Source organism: Maylandia zebra, linkage group LG13 (assembly GCF_041146795.1).
Source record: "Maylandia zebra isolate NMK-2024a linkage group LG13, Mzebra_GT3a, whole genome shotgun sequence".
Classification (NCBI taxonomy): Eukaryota; Metazoa; Chordata; class Actinopteri; order Cichliformes; family Cichlidae; genus Maylandia; species Maylandia zebra.
The window spans coordinates 28,196,420-28,208,715 of record NC_135179.1 but is presented as its reverse complement, the minus strand read 5'-3'; the positions used below and the strand labels follow the sequence as shown (position 1 = coordinate 28,208,715).

The 12,296-nt window shown below is 39.7% G+C and overlaps 1 protein-coding gene and 1 long non-coding RNA gene across 3 annotated transcripts in view; one reads left to right on the top strand and one right to left on the bottom strand.

Annotated features, from left to right (window-relative positions):
* inpp5a (inositol polyphosphate-5-phosphatase A) overlaps positions 1 to 12,296 on the top strand; it is a 161,504-nt gene that overhangs the window by 47,852 nt on the left and 101,356 nt on the right. For both annotated transcript variants that reach the window (XM_023155623.3, XM_004554565.3), the window contains exons 3-4: positions 11,412 to 11,512; positions 11,678 to 11,765. In XM_023155623.3, coding sequence (XP_023011391.1) covers positions 11,412 to 11,512; positions 11,678 to 11,765 — 189 coding nt within the window. The remainder of the gene's footprint in view (positions 1 to 11,411; positions 11,513 to 11,677; positions 11,766 to 12,296) is intronic.
* Positions 5,090 to 7,347, bottom strand: LOC143421711 (uncharacterized). Its single transcript, XR_013101272.1, has 3 exons — positions 7,219 to 7,347; positions 6,061 to 6,149; positions 5,090 to 5,924 (listed from the first exon to the last, which is right to left on the bottom strand). It is a non-coding gene; the product is annotated as an uncharacterized LOC143421711 (long non-coding RNA).

Below are 12,296 nucleotides of genomic sequence, written 5' to 3'. Positions count from 1 at the left end.
TGTAGACCAGCGGTCCCCAACCTTTTTTGCGCCACGGACCGGTTCATGCCCGACAATATTTTCACGGACCGGCCTTTAAGGTGTCGCAGATAAATACAACAAAATAAAACTAGTACCGGTACTGAAAAAAAGAAGATTTATTCATAACACACGTGAAAAGACCCAGGAAAATCGAGTAAACGATAAAAACGATAACAAAATAACGCTGAAAACCGATAAAAACCCTGAAAACCATACATTTCACACCTGAGCCTCAACTCTCGCGGCCTGGTACCAAACGACTCACTGACCGGTACCGGTCCGAGGCCCGGAGGTTGGGGACCGCTGCTGTAGACAATAGTCAAAGTCATATCATTTGACGTTGTTTTTTTTCCTACTGCCTCTCTTTTATGGCTATAGTTGTGGTAATAAATAACCAAACTTGGAGCACATCCATTTTTTTATTACTTGTTCAATCGGGATATGAGTCAGATGGCACTAGATCTATCCTGGCTACCATAGGGTGAGATGAGGGGTACATCCGGGGCAGGCCACAGTTTAGGAATGGCATTTCCAACAGAAAATACGATTTGATACTGCTTGTAGTTGCAAGCCACCTCAAATCATTCTCAGATGACTGTATATGTTATGCAGGCTTGTGGCATAAGTTTACCTAAAGCAGTTAACACCGGGACACATTATTATTTATTTCTACAAGAAGCTTCACACAGATTTTTTTTCATCATGGCTTTGAATGTCTGTACTGTGTTGTACTAAGCAAACAGGAAAAAAAAAAATTAAAATAAATATATGCCAGGCAACCAGGATACCAGGCCCTGCTGCTGCAGTGTCATGTTTTTGATAAACAAAATAGAAGCACGAGCATGAAACGTATCCTCAACCCTTCAGACATCTAAAGTAAGAAACAGGACAATGAAAACAATGAAACCAAAACCAAATTGAATAGTTTCAGGCAATTAATTTATGACTTAACCGGCTCTGAACCTGAAAATTATTTTGAATATCTGAGTTCCCTTTTAGTTGATTCACTTGGTACAACACATAAGTAAGGGATATCACGCCCCCACGTCTCCTGGCTGAAGAAACCTCTTTATTCACGCCTTCAAGGCGGATGAGCTGCGATGACTTGCACATGGCCCCCCTGCACATCAGAGGCTACGTCCACACTAATACGTTTTTCGTTTGAAAACGCATCTTTTTCTCTCCGTTTTGGTTTTCCGTCTGCATTTTCGGTCATGGAAAACAGAGGTTTTTGAAAATGCTCTCCAAAGTTGGTAAATTTAAAAACGTCGTTTTCGCGTCACAGTGTGGACTGCGAAAATGGAGGCTTTTGAAAACGATGATGCATTTTAGTCGTATGATGCATTAATGTGACCAATTCAACTAAGATTGTGGACGGCATTGTACAGCAGTTGTCTTGGTTGCTCTCTATTTTGACAGCCCTTTAAAAGATTAATATCAGTTTGTATATGCTCCAGATAAAACTCGGCACTTTTCCTTGACATGTTGCTGCCACGTTTCAAAGAGCCGGAAAGTAAATTGTGTTACGTTTCACGCATGTGCAGTACAGGAACATAGCGTATTCAGTGTGGATGAAAACGATAGTGTGGACGCGGAGTGTTTTTAGATGAAAATACCGTTTTCAAAATTATCCGGATTAGTGTAGACGTAGCCAGAGTCTGTCATCACAGGCATCCCTTAGTTAGCACGCTTTTCACCTCGCAAAAAAATCCCCTGGTAAGTTGGGTTAGTTAGCTGCTACTAGTTAGCTGCTGCTTGTTAGCTTTGTTGTCTGCTTCTGTAGCTTATCTGCCCCTGTTTTTGTCTGGTGAGAGAATGGAGGTTTCACCCTTTGATAGTGGCCCAGTTTTGGCATCTATTTGGCCCCTGTTCTTCTCCATAGTCGACCACAATGCACCCCTAGGCATGGATGCAGTAGCGCACTAATAGCCAGACGTGCTACTTTATGCATTTCCCCCAAAGGAAAATATATTTTTTGTTCTTTGTTCAACATCGTCTTTCCCTGATTCTAGTGGCCCCTTGGTAGCCAAGTCGTGATATGCGGAGATAATGAGTCTGTTAGCAGCAAGGCCTTGGGAGCTTCCTCTCCACAGGGACCTTCTCTCCCAGGAGAAGAAGTGATTCATTCGTACCTGGATCTGTGGTGCCTTCATTCTTAACTGCTGAGAGGTTTAATTGATAGCTAAGGTGCCCCTGGTGCCATACATTAAAGGAGTTCGCTGGCTAACACCTGTGGTTAGGTCCTGCATGGGACTTGTCTTTGGCTGCTGTCCTTTCTGCTGTGTCTACCACGCACTGACTCGTCCGACTCCAGTTTGGTGGGATCTCTGTGGGATGCGTGTGTGTGTATATATCTATCTATATATATATATATAGATATAGATATAGATATATATCATACTTATGTGTTGTACCAAGCGAATTGGCTGAAAGGGAACAAACATTTACATCTATTACTTATGTTCCCTGAAGGAGAGGAACGAATCCAAAGCGAGGTTGCCCTGTCGCACAGCTTAGCTTGTGAAGAGTGGCTATCAAAAAAGGATGACTGTGATGACAGGGGGTATATGTGAAAGCGGGGCTGTGTGGAAGTTATCACAAGTCACCCACTTTAAAGGCGTAAATAGAGGTTTCTTCAGCCGAGACATACAGGGGTTTGATACACTTATCTGTGGCACCCCGTTCCTCTCCTTCAGGGAACAGAAGTTATAGATGTAACTGTTCCAGTTTTGTCAGTTTGTATGATTGCTCTTAATCAATTGAAATTATTCATATGGCACAACAGCTTCTTCTTAATGTAGAAGGTAGAGCAAGTTCCAGAAATCACAAAATACAGGTGAACATGAACTCAGCGGCATTTCCTCTGTAAATTTCTAAATCTTTCTTAACTTAGCTTTGCTATCCCCTGATTTTCACTGTCACCGGCATGCAAAGGTGATTTTTGGATTGCCAGGAATTTTAGATATCATGAGGAAAAAGTGTGTGTGTGTGTGTGTGTGTGTGTGTGTGTGTGTGTGTGTGTGTGTGTGTGTGTGTGTGTGTGTGTGTGTGTTTGTGTAAAGAGCATGTGCTGGTTATGGCTGTTGAGGAATTCTGTTTGCACTGTGCAACGTGCTTATGTGCGTTAGATGACGATATCATTGTGTGTGTGTGTGTGTGTGTGTGCGCGCGCGAAAAAGCATGCAGGGAGAGAGAGAGCGATGTGCCCCTGTGTGAACCAGGCGGGCCTGTAGCCTCATGCCAGCTCTGTGCTGTTGCCGGCTGACGTCATGGAAAGAAGCACCAGACTCTGAACTTTGCACGGCTGGGAACAGCCAGCAGAAACAGCTAGAGTTAACTACAATCAGCCTCGCTGGGCCAGCTTGCCACAATCCTTCTGGAGCACACATTGCTCTCAGTTGATTTGGTTGCCGTTTGGCCAGAAACTCTGAACCAATTCTCCCTTTTTTCAATGAAAATTGTCAGCGGCTGCAATCGGAAAAAGCACATTGTATGTTTAAAGCTGTTTACAGGCAAGACTCGTGCAGTGCATTCACCTGGCAAGAATCCAAAGCTTGTTTTATACCGAACTTTGGTCTCACATCCACTAAACTTCACTTCTACCACACAGGACCATTTTGTCATCAGGAAAAAACTAAAAACCCTGCAAAAAGCTGCATGGATTGCTGCTTCAAAGCAGCTCAGTGCATTTCACACTCCCTCGACTATTAATAACAAGATTGTAAGGAACAAGTGTTGTCATTTTTTTTAACGACAAATTACACAGTAGAAGCTGTTAAAACTAATAAATCATAAATCATAAATAATAAATACATAATTTAAAACTGGCCCTTAAGGCTCTAGGTCATTGTTGGTACCAAACTTGTTACCTGCTGTATTTTTATATATGGTCGAAATGATCGCATGCGGGAATTCCTCAAGGAAGTAAAATTATTTTAACGGCACGCCTTGCTTGAAGCTCAAAGGTATGTTTGCCTTTGGTACTGTACTGTCATGCAATTAAAAGTTATTCCTCTCTATGCTTGTGTGATTTGTTTCTCATGTTCTCTATTTAATCTTAGCACTTGACTTATTTATAATGGTTGTGCTGTTTCATACTCAAGCATATTTTGAGCAAAACTTTGTTCAGTTAAGTTTAGTTAAACAAAGACGGTGGCCTTCAGACACCTTATGCGTGAGACAAGTAGAATAAAAGAAGAACTCAAGAGATTTACAGGAATGTACTGCTGAACCGAAAGTTTTAACTCATGTAAAGCTTGAAATAATACAAAGTTTATCATATTACTCATTCACATTTTTTTTTTATTTGCTTTTTACTTATATGAACATAAGAAGGCACATTTTAGTAAAACCAAAAACATAAAAAGATAATTATTTTAGATTAAAAAAATCTTTATTTGATGGGATCCTAGCTTCCTGATACTGAATTTTATTTTTTATTTTATGGACAGGCAGCGTGAACTCTCGGCACTTGGACTAAGCTGCTGGTTACATTTTATTGGATGCTATAAATCCAAGTGAAGTGGAAAAGGCCGAACTGTTAACTGCTGTTACACTCTAAGAAATAAAATGTTGCATTTACTCCACCCAGTTATGTCAACCGGTTCCACATAACTGGGTTAGTGAAATATAAAATGTATGATACACTTAATTTGAACAACAAATTTTAAGTACATCTGTCAAGCTTTGGCTAATTAAATGCAAATCACAAGAATGGTGTTGTATTAACTAAATATCATAGTGTTGATCTAACTAACATGTTGACTTAAATTGACAACACTAAATAAAATCTACTCAACCAAAACAAGCCCTACTTACTCTATAAAATAAGATGTTGCATTTACTCCACCCAGTTATGTCAGCCGGTTCCACACAACTGGGTTAGTGAAATCTAAAATGTATGACACATTTAATTTGAACAACAAATTTTAAGTACATCTGATAAATTGACTAACCCTAAACGAGCTCTACTGAAACTATAGGATTAAATTACTTACTCTATTTAAAGTAAATTGAATAAATCAAACACAATTTTATTCAGTTAACTCAACTTTAATAACACTTGGTGTAAAATGTGCTGAAGCAAACTTTGAGCTGTTCAAAATTCTAGGTCAATGCCTTTTTCCTAAACAAAAATATCTTCACATATATGCAAGTGCATATTAAGTTCAGGAAGACATAATACAGAATGTTAAAATCAAGTTATTAAAACCGGAAAGTGTTGTGATTCCAACATTTTTAACATTAACATGACTTAATTTAAACTTGCTTCGGGTACAATGGAAAACTCACAATACAGTCCTATAAACAACAAGTAGAAATGATTTTAGTGGCATTTTTGTCCATATTTAAAAAACCTTTTTTTTTTTTTTTTTCAAAACTTAAAATGAAGTCCAAACTTAGGAGCAGTCTTGTTCAATGTAGCTGGATGGTGGTAAAAGTTCAACATGAACAAAGCATGCCAAAAAGTATGAGGCCTTGCAGAAGTTCTTGCGGAATTCAAACTGAACAGTTTATAAAGTGCAAGGAGATGGGTTTGAGAATCTTGTAACCAGTTCAGTGTCCTCTATAGTTAAGTGCAGGCTGTTTCACTCAAGCAGTTTGTTTTTCAGAACTTGCACCTTCATGGATAGGTTGTTCCCATCCAACTCCATCAGCACCTTCTGAAGAAATTCAAATATGTATTTCAGGTGCTTTGGGTACCTCAGATTTAGACTGTAGATTAGTCCAAGCAGGAGGGCACACCCCTTTGCCACATCACTAAGAGCTTTCAGCACAGTGTATCCTTCTATGATGACACCAATGTCCTCAGGTGTATCTGCAGAGTCTGCTCCTTCATGTCTGACAACACAGACTCCTAAAGTCAGCTGCTCCGTTTCTCTTCTTGCACTAAGATCCACATCCTTAAAATGAAAACAAAGGGGGGGGGGAAGCTAATTGCATATAGATACATATGAACAAATGAGCCCACCTTCAATTTACTATCCCAAATTAAAACAAACAAACAAACAAACTGATCTTTCCCCTTTTCTAACTTACCAAGAATTCCTTGAACAGGTCATCTGGCTTTTTATTTAAGTAGACACAGTTTTTAGAACGCATTCCCGTCGAACATCAATGCTGATATTCTGGTGGAGATAAGAACTCAATGTGAGACAAGATTTTGGTTCTTTTCCACCTCTTCCCAAACCAAAGTCAAAAATATTAACAGATGAGTGATTAGCGATGAGTAATTAAACAATGTTTGACAACTCACATTAGTGACATTCAGTGAGGTTAATGATTGGTTAGGCACTGACTCTTCTGAGTCAGATCAACAAATATATGAACACAAAACTAGAAGCTTTTCAATTTTGACAATACATGAAAGCTTTCACTTTTGCTTTAATCAATTCTAGACTGTTCAACAATATAATTATTAATTGTACCCCTAAAAATGTTAAAAAGAAATAGAAGATTAGAACTCAGCAATATGGATTCAAAATCCTATCACAATATTTTCTGGTATTTATTACGATAACAAGAGTTACAATAAAAGATAACAGTAACCACAATCACATCTGAGCCACTTTTGTTGCATCTACTGACAGACAGAACTAGCTGACCAACTTAAAATGAAGGGGGGAACACACAAATTGTCACTTTGATAATCAATGGAACTGATACAAGGAGTTAAATGCATTACATATAGCTGTATTACACATAATGCTGCATTTTAATGACACAAGATAAATGCATGTCTTACACTTTAATCACTGATATTAACACTAAACCAGATATCAATACGGGGTAGAATTCCTTCAAACAATGTAGCAACTTATTTGATGCATGTTTCTAAAATACACTATACATATATTTCATTCTTCAAACGGATAGGATCGCTGGCGCTCCTGGTGGTCATTACTGACACCAGGGAGCATGCGCGGTAGATGTTGGGAGTAATTTTAAAGCTGCAGTTCTTAGTAGGCAAGTTGCAGCTTAACATGAATCGTAAAACATTTTGGGAAATTACACCGATTTTTTTAAATGCCTGACTACTAACACCTGTGAGAGGCATACAAGCTAGAATGCTAAAAAAAAATTACCAGACATCATTTGTTTTAAAATAAAACATACAGAAGTACTCCCGAAAATGTCGGATGTTTATCATTTAGTACACATTAACCAAATTTGTCATCCTTAAATGGTTGTACTTACCAAATAATCCTCAAATGGCAATGGATTTTATCCAGGCTTCTGAGCATGATGCAAGTTTCGGTTGAAAATGGCGGTTGTTCAAACTTCCACACTGCACATGTGCAAACTGAGAAGTACGGAGAGCCTGTTAGGACAATCCTCTTCAAATTAAAGTGCTGTTCATTTTAAATTAACTTTTTACGTTGGATTTAATGTACTGCATTTTGTTGTATTGAAATATTGTGTTATTAATTAAAATCAAAACAATATCCTTGTGTTTAGAGTTAAAAATCAATTGGTGACATTAATTTTAACATAAAACGTTTACATAATGCTAGCAACATCAATGTATCATTTCTTAGAGTGTACTTGTTTTTTTTTCAGAGGCTTTGCTTCTGATTTTCTTGACTTCTCATGCAACTGAATCAAATCCTTTATTAGGACTTTTGACCCTGTGTCAGGACATCTCAGTTATTTACATGTAGGCAAAGCAGGTTCATTTGCTTGTCCCACTTGTTTGCAATAGGTTGGTGAAAATGGGATCTCTCCATTGCTGGTGCAGTAGTATAAACAGTGCTTTGCATTGCACCGCACTGAATTGAATAATCCCCCAGCTGATTTGCATTGGAAACTTCTATGGCCTGTCACAAGCCAGTGATTGTGTGAGATCCCAGCATCCAGTCTTGTGATCTGTACTTGTACAGTGCTTAAGGGCATCAGATAGTTAATTGATTAAACAGACCAATGTGTGCAATTAAAATAAGTCTCTGAAATCCAATTACCCCATATCGTGGCTATCTCACATGCACTAGATGAGATGGTCTTTTGGTTTAATCTGCTAATAAAAATAACTTAATAACCTAATAACCACCATTACACCCAATGTTTCTCGTTTTGGGTTCTTCCCAGTTAGTGGTTGTGCTGGAATGGGACAGTAAGACAAACAATCCCAGCTGTTTGACAGCGTACAAGCTCCTTTGATCCCTCTGATTGTTTCCCACCTCCAAAAAGGAACCATGAAATAGGACTCAGGCTTTTCTGATTAGTTCTCATAAAAGGCCCTCTATCTCTGTTGATATCTGGTGCATAGTACTTCTTGTGACCTTTTCACACATAAAACACAAAGTTTGCCAAGTGCTTTGGCATAAATATGAATAGCTAGCTAATGTAATGTGTGCTTTTTTGTCTCTAAAGGCAGGATTATGGTTACTTCTGACACATTGGCTCAATTTCATGTCAAGTGATTAGTGCTTAGTAATGTGCTTCTGGTGTCAAGGCCTGCAGTTGTTGCCATACAGCTAAATATGTTAGCAACCATCAGCAATGCAAAATAACTTGTGTATGGCTTTCAGGGTGGCTCGACCAGTGGTGCCTAAACTCTTAGAATACTTCAGAAGCAATAAACTTTTGTTTCGTTCCCCCCATAACTCATTTTTCACTTAACTTGGGTCTTAGTCACACAGACTCAGAGGCCTCCTGGCAAAACATAAAACATTTACTTTGTAGGCAAACGGTCTCTGATTTATGACGTATTCTTCAGTTTCACAACTGCTTAGCATGTAGTTGAACATGATGGCATCTTCCCTGGAAACTTCAGGTGACTCCATCAATCTGCTGGTGACCAATACAATTACAAAGGACCAACCAGTCTGGAAATACACGTTTTCCTCTTCAGCCGGTAGTTATCATGGGCTCACTGATCGGTCTTTAGGCCTTATTGTGTGACTGGGGCCTTAGTTTGTTTCCCCGTGTAGTCATACACACAGTCATATAATCGTTGTGAGGGCTGGTGAAGTACGAGAGTTGGCTATTCTCAGTCATCCAGCTCATGGTAATCTTGACAGCTTGAAAAAGAAAGCAACTAGACTTTTTCAGGCTAAAGGAGTCCAGCTGCTTTCTTCTTCTCGATATATTATTAAATAAATTAAAATTGCCAGCATGTTTCCTCATTTTAAATGAGTCTGTTAATAAGCACAACTCGAGAACAGACTCCGCTGGCTTCTAGCTGGTTAGATTTCTGAGTGCAGATCTCAAAGTCAAATGTGAATTTCTTTTATATGTAAATTTATGTCTATGTAGGCAGTAACAGAGAAGTGATTTCTGACAATTTATCAAATACTGTATTATCAGAAAGAGACTGCATTTAATTGCTGATATATATCAAATTGATAATAAATTGATATCATTCTGAGGTCAGACTGACTCAGTTTTATGTTTTTTGACAAAACAACGAAACAATAACTGAAGTTAACAGCTTAACATTGAGGACTTAATTTACAGTTGAAAAAAGGTGATAAATGACAATATGGACCTAGGACCATTGTTTTTGATTGACAGCCATTATGTGTCTCAAAATACTCAAAATTACAATGAGAAAAAAACCCTTACTTGCCAGTTAAATCCTCCGCTCCTGTCAACACATTCATTCATATAATCGGGTTTTAGCAGTGCACACTTTAGCTTTTTGCTTTTTGTTTTTTTGATGCATGCTCATCCCCCCATCAAACTACATCTGTGTTAAGACCATCTTCTGAATACATGTAAAGTATGAGATCGCGACTTTGATCTGACTTTGTTGGTACAGCACATCTCTCCTCGGCTCCCGCTCCAGTTAAACAAATATGTCATTTAGACGCCCGGGTGCGTCCTCGGAGTTCAGATGGTGTCATGGAGCGTTCGAGAGAGAGAGGATATGAGGACACACCTTCATATCAAACACATCAGCGTCTTGACACCATTGTGAGTTTGAAAAATGGTCCCATATGGGAGCTCTCTGTTGGTAGTGTCAATGTGGCCAAACAGGCTTTTCTCACCCTTGCCTCAGCAGATGTCACTGGAGGCAGTCCTCTCCTCTCCACTATCGTTACGCACCATAAAATCTTTTGTCATAGATTCAGTACGCAGCTTGTCAACACATCGGTCACTGCTCGACTCTCAAACGTCAACTGAGTAACTATCTAATTATATCTAATTAGAAGCTAGTCCGAAGGTTTCTTTTTTTCTTTTGCAAACTAAGGTCATCAGTCAATGCTGTTTGGCTCTGGCCTGATAGCACTGGTGAGCCTGATAATGATATTACTACACGGATTCTGTCTGATTGCTCGCCTAGACCAGAATTTACAGTGTGGAAAGATAAATAGAAAACGGCACAGGCGCGTCAGTGTGCGTGCACCATTTTCCAGCCTGACATTAGTTGTAAGCTCCTTGAGAGTGTGACCTTTTCCATCTTGAGTTGATAGGTGCACTAATCTTTCCAGCTTTGGGGCCTCTGCAGGTCCCTGCTCCTGGGTCATCGAGCTAAGTGACAAGCCATAGGTTGATGGAAAATCCATAGCATTACTGCCATACATTACTTTTATTTGATTGGGCCTGTAGTGAGCATAATGCAATGCTGAGGTGGGGGCGGGAGCTGGTGAAGTAGCGTGGCTCCATTGGGGTCCAGGGATCATTTGTAGCCCCCACCACTCACCGGGCTGCGACAATGATGTATAGCTCGCGCCTGACATCCATAGGGGCGACCCTGTGAGTGCTTGTGAGTGCTGTAAATCACTCGCTGGTATTGATTTTCCATTAGAAGTCAGCCACTCTGAGCACCTCTGACAGGGTGCTCACAAACACCTCCCAATGTGTAATAGGAGGTCATGTGACTCAGGGGGAGATAGCTTCCAGGAAGTGTTTGTTGCTCACAGCCGTATAATAAAAATCATCACTTTTTTCCTGTTTCCTGGAGTCTTGCCCAAACTCTAATAAGCATCTGATATATCGCTGGAGCGGTGCAGTTGTTATTGGTACACTGAGTGAGGTGTCAGCACTAATGGCGATGTGTGAGCGTCTGTCACACCCTGCTGTACATACATAGAGATCTGCAGGCCCATCTCTGGTTGTAGATGAAGAGGGGCCAGCGTTACGCGTGTGGAACAAGCTCACTAAGTGCCTTCTGCCTAAATTAGCAAGGCACTTTGTCTTGTGTAAATATAGTAGCATGTCAAAGAGTCGCGTTAGGAAGAATTGTAGAGGCCCAGGTGCCAAGTCAATATAGGTTTTTACGCTTGGATAAATGATTCAAATTTAGCTTTGTTTATTGTGTGAAAATGGGCGTGCTGCAGTTATTGTTGTGGATGTACTCCACTTAAAAAATAAAATGAAGTGAAACACAACTGTTTGTCCTGTTTGCTCTCTTTTCACCTGTGCTTTTTTTCTGTCTTGTGTTTCAGACAGTACAGTCGCATAAGCCTCACTTCTTGGCACTGCATTGTCAGGAGGTGGGTGGGAAGAATTTCGAGGAGTCCATGTCACACGTGGATAATTTTGTGAAGTAAGTGTTGTGCTCATAAGTTTGTCTGATAGTTTTTTGTAGTGCTATAGACCGTGCAACACCCCCTGCAAAATTTTAGCCATTTAGGTCATATCTCAACTTTTTTTGCGCTAGTTTGAACTTTTTTTTTTGCTTATATATGACCTGGTGTGTTCTGTCCCTCAGAGAGCTGTTGTCCAGCGATGCCTTGAAGGAATACAGCAGAGCCCGCGTCTACCTCGATGAGAACTACAGATCCCAGGAGCATTTCACAGTGAGTGGCGTTTGATAGATTGTATCGGCTGCTGTGTGGATTTACCCCAGTTGTGAAAGTGTCTCCTGCCTCATTTCCATCTCTGCCATCCCCTCTCTGTCGTTCCTTGTTTTTCTGGTGGTTGCCCTCTGTTCCCCTCTTTCTACCTCACTTATTCTCTAAAGTGGTCGAATGATGTGTATCAATGAAAGAGGTGCAGGAAATGTTGAGTTAGTATAAACATGGTAATGTAGAAACTTTAACAAAGCTGATAAGCACTTATACTTATTAAACAGAAGGAGTAAGAAATATTCTTGGTTAATTTTTGCTGTTGTAGCTGTTTTAAAAAAAGATCTTCTACTTTTCAGCCACAATATCGATCGTATTAAAAAAAAATCTTGATTTCAGTGGGTGGCATTTGATGGCGGTAAGCAAACACTGCTAACTTAGGGTGTAATGTTTTCTTGCATCAGTGCAGAAGTTGATGCGAGTCAGTCAACGCAGCTTAAAAGGTAGTGAGTGCTTTGACTGTTCACTTTATTTTCATTGGCT